Below are 14,899 nucleotides of genomic sequence, written 5' to 3'. Positions count from 1 at the left end.
ACCTAATTTAAATTGGTTTCCCAATTTATTTATTTTTCCTGATTTTTTTAGATTTTTTTACCCATTTTTTTTTTTAAACCCTGATTCTTCCCTTATTTTCTCTATCCCCTACTTTTCCCTATTATTTCCCAATTTTTCTTACTCAAAAGGGGAAATGTTGTAAGATGCTATTCCCCCCCCCCCAATTCTTTCTTGTTTTACTCAGGGGGGGGGGGGGGGGGGGGGGGGCGTGGTGCTCACTATCACACCTGATATGTATCTTGGGTTAATTGTAGGGTATCTGGACAGTTCAGCCCCCAGCTACTTGTTGCTTTTTTGCACTAAAAAGATGAAAGGTCAATTTAAGCTGCTGAAATCTTTGCATTTCATTGGCTTTGAGCAAGTTTCTCATAAGAATGTGTCAGTTGTCCATGAGGAAAGCTGTATAAAATGGTAGCTTGATCTAATTTCTGTACTGATATTTATTCTGGAATATATATATTTTGGAATACAGAGTAAAATACAGTGATTGTGAATCAAAAACTATAAATCTATTAGAGGTATCAATGGCTTTGGATAATCAGCTTTTGTAAAATAGTGATACTAGTTTTTATATGAAATTTGATCCTCTCTGGACACTCTTGTTCACGCCGGTAGGGAAATGACTTTGAACAACCAGGGCCCCTTTGCATAAAACTTACCATTGATGACTACCATGGTAACAGGGCTCAACAGCCAATCAAATTCAGGGTTTCCATGGTAGTTACCATTGATGGTAAGTTTTGTTCAACAAGGCCCTGAATGTTGATAGAAAAAGAAATGAAAATGAGTTGTTAGATTGTGACACAATGACTCATGTTTCTCTGATGATGGTTGTTCTACAACGTGATGACTTGTGATGTTTTCTGATTAATTAATGCTTTCTCATTTTATTTGTTTGTTTGTAAAGATCTCCAGTACCTACCCCGGAGGTGGAGGACCTACCAGATGACGCCAAGAAATTCAACTTCTCAGAGATAACAGGACAGAAGTCAACAGCGGGAGAGGAAATTCAGAAAGAAAAGAAGGCAGAAGAAGAGATGAAGGAAACCGAGGAAGAAGACAGCGTGGTTGTTTTGCCGAGCAGCCAAGAAAAGACACAGAAGCCAGCCCGGAGGATCGTGACCTTCTTTGAACCAGTGAAGAAGTCGTCCTCGCCGATCAAGGATTCGGGGCAGATGCTGATGGAGGATGGAATTGATCACCATGGTAACAATACCAAGGATGTTGATGCTGATGGTAGTAATGGAGAGACATGGAGTGATGCTGTCCAGGAGCTGCAGTCAGACTGTGAAAAGGAATCATCTGTAGTGATTGTGGATGACACTTGCCCGGATGTATCTCAAGGGGAATTAGGACTACTATCAGGTGCGGATGTTGACAAGGACGCAGAAGGGATGGAGGAGGAAGGTGGAGAATTTGTGGTGCCAGAGACACAAGAAGAATCGGTGAAAGAACCGGGTGATTCTTATGTTTCCAACACCGTTATGCCAGTGGTTGTTGGTGAGAGTCCAGTGAAGGATAAAGTCATTCCAGAGTCATATGTAGAGAGCCCTAGCAAGGATGACAACCCTTCAATTGCTCAGGAGGAAAGTCCTTCAAGAGATGTTTTGGATGCTGAAGATTTGATGGATGTCCTTCCAGATGGAAGATTCCAAAAGGTCATCAGCACACCAGTTATCAAGCTGCAAAAACTTAGCCAAAGGGAAATTGAGCTATACAGTCCAAGGGCTGCAAGATACAGTCAAGAAGACACCCAAGAGCAAAGTCCCTTTAAAAAACCTCAGGATTACGAGCTTGCAGGAGGTTCAGATGCAAGTAGTCCAAAGATGCAGAGTCCCGGACAATCCTCACCTGCCGGGACACCGCGTCTAAGGAGATACAGATCAGACGAGATACACAACAGGAAAGGAACACCAAAGTCAGCTCGTAGGTCAAACTCTGTTAGTGAAGTGTCGAGTCCCAAGAGTAAAGTCAGCCACACAAAGAAAGCGACAGACCTGAATATCCTACAGGCTAGTCAACAGGACCTAGCAGATTTGGCTGAGAGGTACGAGCTGGATGGGATAGCGCCCTTGGGCGATGACCTAGACCAGAGTATCGAAGAATGCCTAGCAAATTTGGACAAACAGGATGGTGAGACGGATGATGATCTGCCGTCGGTGGACTACGGTCAGACTCAGAAAAGTGATGAAGTCATGCCAGACTCTGAAAGGATGGAAGACCATAGTGTTGATCGGGAAGTGCCAGATGAGGATGTTCTTTGTAGTCAGCAAGAACTGTTCTCTAGTACCATGGATGAGACGGGCATGGATGAGACGGTCATTGAGGTGATGCCTCATTCCGTTGAGGAGGTGCCTGAAAGGGATGTTGTTGAGACTGAGAAATCTGCTGAAGTATCCTCCCAAAAGTCAACAAGAAGGAGGAGCGGAAGGTCTCGAAAATCCCAGAGCAGTAAAGAAGAAGTTGCTAGGTCACAAGAGGAAAATGAGGAGGAAACCTCCCAGGATTCTACTTGTGCAGACAGTGACAATGTGGAACAAGTGACGACAAGGAGAGGAAGGTCAAAGCTTTCTCAAAATTCAGAGAATGAAAGAAATGAAAGCCAAGAAAAGAGTAGCATTGCAGAGGTTAAAAATACTGCAAGAAGGAGAGGGAAGCCAAGAAAAACGGAAGATGTTGGTGAGGAAAGTCAGGCTTCGGAGAGTGGAGAGAAAGAAACAGAAGAAATTAAACGCAAGAGGAGCAGACCCCAAAAGACTTGTGATCGAGATGAGGATAGTCAATTAGAAGAAGCAGAGGAAGGGAAAAAGTCTGAAAAAACGAGAGGAAGGCCGGGAAAAGAAGATGAGAAGATAAGTTCTTTAGATAAAAATGATCAAGAAACTGATAGTGAAGTACTAGGTACTCCAACTAAAAGGGGAAGATCTAGGAAATTTGAAGGAAATGAAGGAGGTAGCCAGAAACAAGATTTGGGGAGTCAGGAAGAACTTACAACTATTGGAAGAAAGAGAAGGCGTCAAAGGAAAAGTGATGTTTTCAAAGACCAGAAAGCGTCATCACAAGAGGACCAATTAGAAGTTTCTGAAGGAAAGAATGAAGACGCTTCAGAAAGGCTTGCAGCAGATGCTGATTTGTCTCATGAGAAACAGCAAGATGAAAAGATGGTTCAGAAAGAATGTGAGAATAAAGTCTTGCCAGAAGTAGAAATGACTGCTCCAAACAGCGTGACCGAGCCTGAGGCAAATAGCAGTTCTGAAGACCTCTTTGGAACTCAAAGTGAGACGTTACCTAAAACTGGTGACGATACTACAGACCCTCAGTTGAATGACTGTGTTTCAAGTGACGATGATGATGTTCCCCTTGTCCAGATCAAGGCATCGCTGCAGAGCAAAGCAGACAAAGAATTCAAGCCATCGGAGACGAACGATGCTGGTAATTCATCTGAAGATTCAGAGGTAGACTTTCCAATCATGACACCAAGTAACAGGGAGGACAAGGTCAGCCCTACAACAGAGACACCGCCTAGAGATCAACTGGCTGATGTGCTGACTAGGCTCAAGGAGAAGGATACTCCAAAGCATGATCTGTCTGCTTTGAAGGAAGAGGAGGTTTTAACTGTGACAAGGTCTGGACGGAAATGCAGACCAAGTATAAAGATAAGATGTGCTAAGGACATTCTCAGGAAAGCCTTGATGTCACCGGATGGAAGACACAAGCTCAGTAAAGCAAAAGCTGCCGGAGCATTGAAGTCTCCTACAAGGATATCACCAAAGGCTCTTCGATCAATGGCCCAGAAATTAGCGATGAAGGAAACATCTCCCATCATTGGTAAGAAAAAGCATAAACATAGAAGCCACTCTCCAGAAAAGAAAGATGCCTTAGGAGCTGAGGAGGCAGGGCTGAAGGCAGGCACAAACTTACCAAACGAGGATGTTTCTACGTATGCAATATCTCCAAAGTCACTAAAGGCCTTAGCAGAGAAGGTAGCGCAAGATCTCTCCCCAGAACGGATTCTGTCTCCGCCAAAGGTCAGGTCAGCAAGAAGATCTCGCCCACTTTCCCCCAAAACCTCCTCCCTTAGCAGCAGTCAAATCCTGCGCAATGCCAGGTCCGGAAAGTCCTCCAAGCGGTCAAAATCACCAGTGTCTAAGCGGCTGAGGTCCAAGAGGCTGCTACTCTCGCCTGGACCCATTCAGACAAGAGAGGGCACAAAGCTCTCCAGGATGGAAATCAAGAAGCGCAACAAGACACAGAAGGCCACAAAGGGACACCTTGAACAGCCCCAAGAGGAGAAGAATAGCATTGATGACATTGTTGGCGGTGAACAACCAAAAGAGGGAGCTGATCACGAAGCTGATGAGAAAGTGTCAAAGCAAGCAGAGGAAGTTATTGTCATCAAGGATACCATGAGCCAAGAGATGGATGAGGACAGTACTCAAGTGGAAGAAGAGAGATTTGAAGGAGGTCTAGTCAAAGGAACAGATCAGACCTCTGAGACAGAGATCAAGGATAATGAGAAAGATGGGAATGAGTGTATCACAAATGTTGATGCAAGTTTGGATGCTGTTGACGAGGATGGTGATATTGAAATGAAAGACTTGGAGCAGATGATGTCCCAAGATCATGAGGTACCTAAAGTTGATGAAGTTATCCTTCAGCAACCACAACCTCAAGAAGCAGAAGATGTAGCTGAGTTTGAAAACAAAATAGGAGAACAATCAAAAGACACTGAAATCCCTGCAGCTCAAGATATTACTTCATCAGAAGAACACCTTTCAGAACCTGTCCCCGTGGAACAAGACTTGAAGAAGGATTTTCCAGAAAAGGATGATGATGGTATTAAACAAAATGATGCAGGCTGGATGAAGACGAGATCTAAAAGAAGCAGTCAGAGATTAACATTTGGAGAAGAGGGTGACTCTGTAGAACGATCTTCTGAAAAAGAAAGCAGCGCTCTCAGAGAGGTGGACAAACTCGAGGATGTACAGGTTAAAGAGGACGAGTCAGACAAGTCAGAAAGTGATGGGGATGAAGATAGTGATGATGATGAGACTAGCATTGAAAGTGAAGAGTCAGGAGAGGAGGAGGAGGAGGAGAAGGAGGAGCAAGTGATGGAGGCAGAGGGAATGGATGGTTTACCAAAGAGCACAGACACCTTTGTCAAAGATGGAGATCTGGAGGAGGTAAAAGGAACTCCCATTGGTGTGGTATCTTCAGGGCTGGATGTTCAAGGTATGTTATTCTGAATCTGTGAATATGTGTGATCCAAGTTTGGTGTAACTAGAGATTCTAAAGGGAGAACTTGTTTCTTTGGGCGATAAATCTGATTAATATGTGAATTAAATGTTTTTTAACATGTTTAATTCTATCCTATAAGAACAATAATTTTTACTCAAGCCCACATTACATGTGTGTTAGTTGAAATATAATTGTAGAAGACTAAAGCCGTATGTAATTGCTTTTTAATTAAAGTATGATTTGTAGAACAAGGGGCTGAAAAATTGTGCTGAGTTTTTGCCCCACAGATTCAGTTGATGGTAACCCATTGACAACTTAATTCTTTCATCACCCTAGGTTTCATACAGGAAACATACAGTTCCAATTGGCAATTGCATGTGAGTGAAATAGTGAGATGAGGGATCTTACAAGTATTACAAGAACAAGAACACAAACCTACTGTTATTATTACATATTAAAGGAACTTTCTAGTCTCCAAAATTCAATGAAGTGTTCCGTAGTACTAATGATGGTGAATGTAATTGGCTTAGCTTGAGGTCTCTGAACAGACAGCTCTCACTAATTATGGACCTTTTGTACTGCCTTCCACTCCTTAGATACCTTAGATGACATCATCAACAGCAGTCAGAGTCCGCTGAAATTTCTACCTGAGGAGGATAGTGTCCAGCCAGAGGGTACAACCGACTCTTCATCCCAGCGGCTAACCTTCCCCAACCTCTCCCCACCAGAGATGGACAACCAAGCCTCCCCTGAGAGACTTTCTATGGCCTGCATGACCTTGGGTCCGCCGCCGTTTCGGGTCTCTCCCATCATTCCCACCAAGTTCACCCCGAGGACGCAGGGTTCGCCGGAAGGGGCGAGCATGCGACCCAGGTGGCCTAACCAGGTCGACTCTCCAGAGGGCAGTATACCTCACATGTACTCGCCCACTGCATCACCAAGCAGTGGGATTCTGAAGCGCCGTGATATGATTGGAAGCAGCTCTCCATCTCCCTCCAGCAAGGCAAGCCAGTTTCACAAAGCCATTTTTCAATGACAAATGACAAAATTCAGTGAAGAATCTGTTGATAACCAATCAGAAGCAAGGATTTCAGTAGCTTATAACAAAAACTGTCATTTGTCACTGATGACAAGTTTTGTGAAACGCCCCCTCCCCCCCCCCCCCCCCCCCAGGAGTATCTTGGACAATCAATCAATCAATCCGATAAATGTAACATTGTGTTTATAATTGGGCGAGATACTTTTGATCTCATTGTTCAGCTGTACATGATATGAAAATCACAACTGTCGACTCGCTCCCATATAACAAAATGACTAAGCCACCACTGCCAACCAAACTTATTTGGGGGTCTTCAAATTAATTTTATGCACCTTAGATTCCTTTTGTTTTCTGAAGATGGCTATGTTAAACCGTACAAAAAAATCAATGTTACTTTGAGAGATTTCTACTTTTTTCTACTCTTTTCTGTGCAAGGTTGGGAGGCATTTCAAGCCATCGTTTTTTTGTGTTGCTTCTCATGAAGCTTGAATTCAACCTTTAGATTTCAATACCATGTAGAATTAAATACACTTCAGCTCTGTTGTGGAAATTTTATCCTCTCAAGATAGTTTTCTAAGTTTTGATGTTAAAATCTTCTTACCATTGTCAACAACAGAGCCGTCGTGTGAGTTTTGCCGACAAGGTATTCATAGAACCTGAACCCCTGCAAGACCACAGCGCTGATCCCAAGATTCCTAAGACTGCCGACAGCTCTCTCTTGCACGGGTTGGCACAAGATTCCTCCAGAGGGCGCCTTCCAATGTCTCCTCTTGTCACCACGGCTTCATCGAAAGTACATAATTCAAAGGTAAGCTCTCATGGATTCTTTTTCCCTCCATATTGTAGACATTTTCTCAAAGAATGATAGCACTTGTATATATTGTACAATGCTACAATGAACAAATTTTGCAAAGGCTAAGGGTAATTAGTCCCCTACACACTTAACCCAATAGCAGCGAAACCGCTCGTCCGTTTCGTTCATTTTCAATGCGCTATAGTATTCGTTCTAGGGTTTACCGTTATACGTGCTTAATCCTTATGATGTCTACAGTAGGATTCTGCATAGAAATATAGCGCATGTTTCATATTGTTCATAAAAATGTCAAAATGAGAGCAATATTGCAACATCTTCCAGTGAGTAATAGGCCATTTTTACAAAATCTCTAGTTGCTAATGGGTTAACAACACCAACATGAATCAAGAAAGGACAACAATAATTACACTGAACATGATAGACTTGATGCACCAGGTTTGTGAACAGCTTTTGTAAAATCTTTTTTTTTTAAATCAGACTTTGTCTAGTAAAGCTTTGTTTTATTATCCAGCAGGGCAGTAAAAGATTTTTTAAGGGAATAAACTTAACAATGGAGAAGAGGGCCCTGTTTCATAACACTTGTTAACAGTAACAAGTTAAAATAACTGTTATAAGCTATTGAAATCGTGGCATTCGATTGCTGAGATCAAATTTGTCATAGAAATTTAGCATTTATTATTGATAAAAACAAATTTGATATGGAGTCCTGGACTTGCAATGGCTATGATTTTCTTCCTGTAACTTTAGATATCTCCATTGTTAACTTGATTCCCTTCGAAAATTTGTTACAGCCCAGATACATTAATGAACACTTATTTTAATGCACAGGATTTGCCACCTATGGCATGTGAGGGTACAAAGTAGTTCATGACAAATTTCATTTATTTGCTTTTGCCTTGTGACAGTACATCACCACGCCATCGAAGTCGGATTCCAGTCAGTCCTCATCGTCATCACCATCATCGTCGTCGTCATCATCATCCAGTACCCTGCATCGATTAAGAAGGAAGAGCCCCCACTCCAGCCGGCGTATGAAGAGCAAGCCCGTGAAGAGCTTTCCCAAGTCATCCTCCTACGCCAGCAAGGTCTTCAACATGGTAAGTCTGGGACCTGTTTCACAAAGCCTTTTTTTTTTAATTGACAAATAAAAAAATCAGTGACAAATCTGTTGACAACCAATCAGAAGCAAGGATTTCAGTAGCTTATAACAAAAACGGTCATTTGTCACTGATGACAAGTTTTGTGAAACTCCCCCCCCCCCCCCCCCAGTCTAGTTTGTCATGATGGTCGTTGTGAGGGAAACGGAGGCAAAGATAGAGAAGACGATGTTGTGTGCCCTGGAAAGGGTGTGAATCAATGCAAAGACATCAGTTTTACAGCATAAAATCACATCCCAAAATTTTGAATGTTTCTTGTGTATATCTAAACAATTCATTTCAGATTGTTGCATTTTCTGATCATTTAAATTCATAGTTTTACTTCAGCAATCTAAAGATATATTTTTGTGCCAGTCTGCCGGATTCTAGTAAGGCCTAAAAAAATAATGTTGTATTGCCCTCTGCGACCGACCCCAAAATCTTGAAATCTACGGTTGGCTTTTTAAAATATCAGCCCAAAGAGGGAGAAGAAAAAAATTCTACCCGACCAACCCATGTTTTGGCACGTAAACGGCAATACGACATCATTATTTTTAGGCCTAATGAAGGGTCTTTGTGAGGGATTAAGGGGAGAATAATAATTATGGTTAAATTTCCATTAGCAACAGGGCAGAAATATAAACCTCTTTTCCCCTTTCATCTATTATTGCCCCTTCAGGTTAATCAAAACCAGGAGAGCATGAAGAAACCAAAGGTCTCCTCTCAGAGTACCCAGGGTTCATTGACCCAGGGGAGCCCCTCCACACAGGTCGACAGTAGCCTGGAAGCCCAGGGGGAGAGCCAGGGGTCCGTGTACCCCGCCCTAGCGAAGTGCTCCCTACCGGTGGAGAATGTGCTTCCTCGTCTGACATCCTCCATGTGGTGAGTTTCGCCTGAAGCCCAATTTAGAGGTGCCGTAGTCGAGTGGTTTGAGCATCTGGCTGGAAATGCAAAGGTCGTGGGTTCGATCCCTGACACAGCACTAATGTCCTTTGGCAAGGCAATAATCTTACATTTTCCACTCCAGACACAGAAGAGAAATGGGGACCTGGTAGGATTACGAAAGCCTTTGTGTTAGTATTTGCCGTATGCCCCCACGATGACCATATTTTAGGAATACTCCCCAGGGAGTGGAGACGGTGCATTTTGTGCAAGAATAAATCATATGATTGGGGTAATAATTTCTGCAAGGTGCTAAGAGACAGTTTTCGTATTAAGCGCTATATAAATCAAGGTTATTTTTAATTTAGAGTTAACATGGTAATCAGTTACAAAAATCCATAGGGGCTTATATTTTCATGTAAACAAAGATGGCAAGATTTATTTTGGAGGTGTACAATCATAGCTGTGTTATGCACTGATTATTCCAGTAAAATTCATGTTTGCAAGTGCATTAGTGAATATGCACTGCACAATGCCAGAGTAAATGTCACATAACAGAATGAGAACATTTGATATCATAAGTTTTCTTGTTTGTCTTTCTTTTGTTCCAGGTCTAGAGGTCTAGGCCAGCTAGTCCGAGCTAGGAACATCAGGACCATTGGGGACCTGTCGTCTCTCTCACCCATGCAGGTAAGAAATAGTCTATTTGATACAGACCCTTGACAGTCACTTTATCACAATGTAGGCAAAGTGTTCATTGAGCTAATTTTTGATGTTCTGTTGTAAAAGAGAGATTTCCTTACATACATATCTATGTATTTCATTATTTTTTACTAGAGCTTTCTTTAAAACGTTCTTGAGAGATGTTTTGGACCTTTTTAGAGCTAAAGTGCAAACCAATGCACATAACAGATAGGGGACCGCAAACTTGTGATTCACCGCAACTCTTTCTAAGACGGGGGCCCATATCTATATACTTTTTTTTAATTTAGAAAAAAATGAGATCCCTAGCATTCCACTATTAATGGTAAATACTTACTCCAGTAGAACCTAGGAAGCTACAACTTTATACCAAGACCAATTATTAACGTCTCTTTATAGAAATAACACTCCTCCTCCTCTCCTAATCTGCTCTAGGTCTGCTTTGTGATGTATTGTGGTTTTGATTGATCTGAGCGCAAAGTTCTCTATCAAAGTATGCAACTTATTTCCTTTTGATTCTATCAGGTTCAGTCACTGCCAATCAAGTCTCCCAAAGTCGGCCATCTCAAGAATGTCCTCTCAGCATTCCAAACAGAAAAGGTAATACATGGGACTGATCGATCCTTGGGTGGAATATTTGATTTTAAATGAAAGTCAAATTGTAATTGCGTGTTACTCTGATTATTCATGTAGTTAAGTACAAACTGGGTTTGTAACAAAAAATGAGAAATGTCAGGATATATATTTTTTGGTGTAAAAGGACATTTTTACCAATCCAACAAACCAACTCACCAAATATATTTTTTTTGGGGGGGGGATGGGGGGGGGGGAGAAATTTAGGCAGTTGCTTCCCAATACTTTGACACAAATATGTATTTTTTCTTCTTTTTTTAGTTCCCAGAGTCGAAAGGAACAGAAGTTGATTCACTTTCGAAGGCAGGCAGCAGTACAAAAGGTAAGAATTGTGAGGACGTTCATCTCTGTGAACAAAGTGATTGATTTGATTTATTTATTTCTGTTTGATTTTCTTTTTGTTGTACAGTTTTACCAATATATAACAAACAAATCATTGCGATTTTACGCATGACAAAAGAGTATATGTAAAATAAAGTAAGGCTGGCTGAAACTAATCAAAAACATCATTGCTTAAAATGTTTACCTCTGCAATATTCCTCAATATCCCCACATAGCATTTGCACTTTTAAGACTGTAGAGAACAGGATATGAAGAGGAGAAGGAGAAATAAAAATGTTTAAAATGTTTAAAACCCAGCTCAAAAGAGTAGGGGTGGGGCCCCAAAGTATGCTAATGGCATTTGCTGTGGGCTTTCTTTTGTAGAAGATTGGGCTGGGTTTATGGTTTGAGTAACAGTTGGGTTTTTTAACTCTGCGTTGTGGCGTGCGCCTGTAATCCAGCTAAAAGTGGAAGATACGAACTGATTCAGCCGAGGACGCAGGTTCGAAACTGAGTCACGTCTTTCGGATGGTGACGTTTAAAGGTCGGTCCCCAGACGTAAATAATCATATCTGATTGATAAACGTCTGTAAAAACCCAATACATACGCACACAGGTTTTTTAATTGAATTTGGTAGGGTTAGGTTTAGGTATAGTGTTTGACTCATAATTGAAGTGATTAATTATCATTATCAGAACACATGTCATACAAAGGCGTGTTTATACCACCGCCCTGATGATCCTGCTCCTTTTCATTGACAGATGATGGCAGCTCAACACCTCCAGGCAGACCACCAGGTCAAAGGTCAAACACAGAAGCCACGGAGGAGATGACCTCCAAGGATCCCTCGGGTAGCCTGTCGCCTCCCAGGAGTCCTCAGCCAGTGCCTGGTAGCGGTCTCCTAGGACGACTGGAAGGTCTAGTGTCGGACTTCAAAGATGGCGCCCTTGATTCCCTGCCTGCAGCAGAGTTGTTCCGAGCTCATCAACACGTCAATAATCTGACGGAAATTATCATGGGTGCGCTTAAGGCCAAGTGTCACTCACCTAGTATGACAAAAGATAACTGAGGTCAGAGTTTGAAGGTCAAGCATTAGTAGTGCAATGTTCTTTGGCAGGTTGACAACCCGACAGATATGGGTGCGGTTAAGGACGTCTGTCATTTACTTTGGAAAGTTCTGTTGTTCGAGACTCATCAACTGGTCGATCACTGGGTAGACATTTTCATGGACGCACTAAAGGTTAGGTGTCATAACTCCTGTCATAGTTCAAAGGACAAACATTGGTAGTGCAAGGCTCAGTGGCTGGTTGACAACCTGATAGACATCATGGATGCTCGAGAGGTCAAATGTCATTCCCCTAATATGACAAAATACAGTAACAGAAGACGGAGTTTAAACATCAGTTTTGTCTGAGTATCAGTGGCTTGATGACAATCTTAACAGAGAGAATCATAGATGACAAAGGACAAATAGTGAGCATAGAGTTCAGAGTTCAAAGATCAAAGCCTTTTTTAAAATTCTACTCTTACTGCCATGTGAACAAATTGATGAAACACAATCATGGATTCATCAAAACCCCAACTGAAAAACGAGAGAGGTTAGAGTTGAAGGGTCAGAGTATTTCCAGGCTCATTTTGCAAGGTTGTTGCAAGGTTAATTTGCCATTGATCTGTTTCTGATTCACATTTACTATTTTAACTTGAGAATACAGCTTGTATTTGATGGTGATTTCCTGTGACGTTATTACTTGTTTACAGAGCTTTTATCATTATTTCTTTTTACCAAAAAGCTCTCTTGGAGTTTTTATCTATTGTCAATTGAGTAGTTATGATTAGACTTTGATATATGCAATTTCTTTTCAGCTTCTACGAGATGCCAATGTGGTGACTTATATAAAGGTATCACAGATTTTTCTAGTCTGTTATTTTTGCTTTTCCTTTATTCAAGGACATTGACACTATGTTTCAATTTTCACCTTCTATTTAAGCAGCTCGATATGTTGGTGTCTTATTTCTGTTATGCAATCATATGTATTTAATTTGTGCGATGCTCACCTCATGCAGTTACATCTGCTTTATACTGTAAATATTACGGCAGCTTCATGTATCATTTTGTTTGTACTCTTGAATGTTCATTATAATTAATTTCATATTTCATGAACATTCTGTGTGAAAGTCATCATGTTACATTGTATTATATAATCATGCATTAAGCCTTTTCCAAAGAGGCAAATTCGTTCTTCTTCAAAAATGATTCCATTGTATTTATTATATATGTGTGTCAGTTGTTTTCAGTGGTTGGAATTTATTTATTGACTGAATTGTTAGTATTATATATGGTTTATGTAATCTGCCTGGCAATGGTTAATGGAATCACAGTATGGAAATCAACATGTAATATTGAATTCTACTGATTATACCACACTAAAACGTTCCAATGGTGCCATAGTGCATTGTTTTCCTTGCAGCTCTTATGCAATGCATAGTACTTATACCCTATAGAGAGCAAGGAAAACAGCACCAAAATTACAACATTAAATAATATAGATAAATACTGAAACAATTATGTATGAATAGGGCTAGTACAAAATGAAAGCTTTGGTACTGTACAACAATATAAAGAAATGCAAAGAAAAATATTTAGGGAAATAGTCTATTTGCTCAGTTGATTTTTTTAATTTTGCAACTAGTTAAAATATGATTTAATTTTGGTATAACACACTTTTTCCATAGACTTCAGCACAAGTTATTTCGGGCTCGGTTTTAAAGTGGTTTTAGCTTTTAGATCTCACAGTTTTACTGTTGCATTATTACTTTTCCCATAATTGATGATATTCAGAATTTGTAATGAATAATTATAACTGTTAGTTATTTGTTGGTATACATGTATTTTAGGGTTGAATGATTTTTATGATTTTGTATTTTGAAGCCATGAATGTTATTTGTTAATCTCATTTGATTGAAGTTGATTCACCTTATCATTATGACTGTTACATGAAATGGATTTAATTCTGGTGCTCTCATAAACCACCAGCAGCTAATATAATGCATGTACCTCTCTCGTACTCCACTGCTCATTCAATGTTATATTTATTTATTTAGCCCTGACCTTTTCCCTGGCAACACTTTACATGTATTTAATTAACAAAGGGTTTATGGTTGCGTTTAGGTTTTAGGTTAGGTTTAGGAATAGGTTTGTTTTAGCATTTAGTGCAGTGTTACAATACTTCTGTTTAAAGGGGCTCTTTTAGGAATTTGGTGTTGTATAAGTGCGATTTTCTCAGTGGTATTTAGGTACTTTACTGTGTTTTACCAGAGCTCATTTTCAGAGCTCTTTCCAAGCTTTTGAGAGCTAAATCACTCGCCGCTCAAGATCATTTTTTTGCTGGTTAGGCGTTATTTGGTCCAGGGCTGAAGTGAGAATTTGGTTTGTGTATGATAATGACCGCAAAGCATTTTAACCAGAGCATGTGTTAAGATATATTACTTTTTTTTAAAGTTAGGGTATAACAAGCAATTTCCTTAGACCCCGGCCCAAGCCTTCTTTGATTTGTAAAAGATCACACATTAGTAATGGTTAAGCCTAACATTATGATAGAAAACTGTTCAATAGTGTGTTTACATAATTTTTTATCGCCAGTGGTTCGATGATAAAAAGCGCCCTTTTTGTAAATAATTTTGTACTATAACAAGGGGGCAATGATGATTTCTTGTAGACGTAAGTTTTTAATATGTGAACGAAGGATGGTCTTAAAGTGTAGGCAGGTGAATGTCATTTTGTATCACTGTCAAATTTTGAGATATGATAGGATATTAGTGTTCTATGAAGATATTGTGGATTGTGTTTTTTATGCCTTTTTTTTTCTTTCAATTTGAGATGTTAATAAAGATATTCTAATGATAAAAACAAATATTTGTTAGATGAGCATTGATTATTACGTATGAAATTGGTGCCGTAAAGTTGAACTGTAAATTCAACAAGGAAAATATTATGCTGCAAATCGAAATGACAACTTCTTAGAATCTAGTCGTGGCCAGTCGTAAAGGGGAGGGTTTCTCTCTGTAAATCTGTAAATGATGGTGGTAATGATGAGAATTACTGATGCTGATTG

General features: G+C 40.3%; 1 protein-coding gene across 1 annotated transcript in view; it reads left to right on the top strand.

The window, feature by feature from the left end:
• Positions 1–14,698, top strand: part of LOC582696 (telomere-associated protein RIF1) — a 43,306-nt gene extending 28,608 nt beyond the window's left edge. Inside the window, exons 25-33 of the mRNA XM_030990291.1 lie at positions 929–5,253; positions 5,856–6,262; positions 6,915–7,106; positions 8,018–8,209; positions 8,928–9,130; positions 9,742–9,820; positions 10,358–10,432; positions 10,727–10,787; positions 11,549–14,698. Of these exons, the coding sequence (XP_030846151.1) occupies positions 929–5,253; positions 5,856–6,262; positions 6,915–7,106; positions 8,018–8,209; positions 8,928–9,130; positions 9,742–9,820; positions 10,358–10,432; positions 10,727–10,787; positions 11,549–11,856 (5,842 nt within the window). The 3' untranslated portion in view covers positions 11,857–14,698. The remainder of the gene's footprint in view (positions 1–928; positions 5,254–5,855; positions 6,263–6,914; positions 7,107–8,017; positions 8,210–8,927; positions 9,131–9,741; positions 9,821–10,357; positions 10,433–10,726; positions 10,788–11,548) is intronic.
• Positions 14,699–14,899: the final 201 nt, after the last annotated feature.

This window comes from Strongylocentrotus purpuratus, unplaced genomic scaffold, assembly GCF_000002235.5.
Source record: "Strongylocentrotus purpuratus isolate Spur 01 unplaced genomic scaffold, Spur_5.0 spur5_scaffold_19, whole genome shotgun sequence".
NCBI classification, from domain to species: Eukaryota; Metazoa; Echinodermata; class Echinoidea; order Camarodonta; family Strongylocentrotidae; genus Strongylocentrotus; species Strongylocentrotus purpuratus.
Note: the sequence above shows the minus strand (reverse complement) of the source record. Positions and strands in the feature narration are given on the sequence as shown.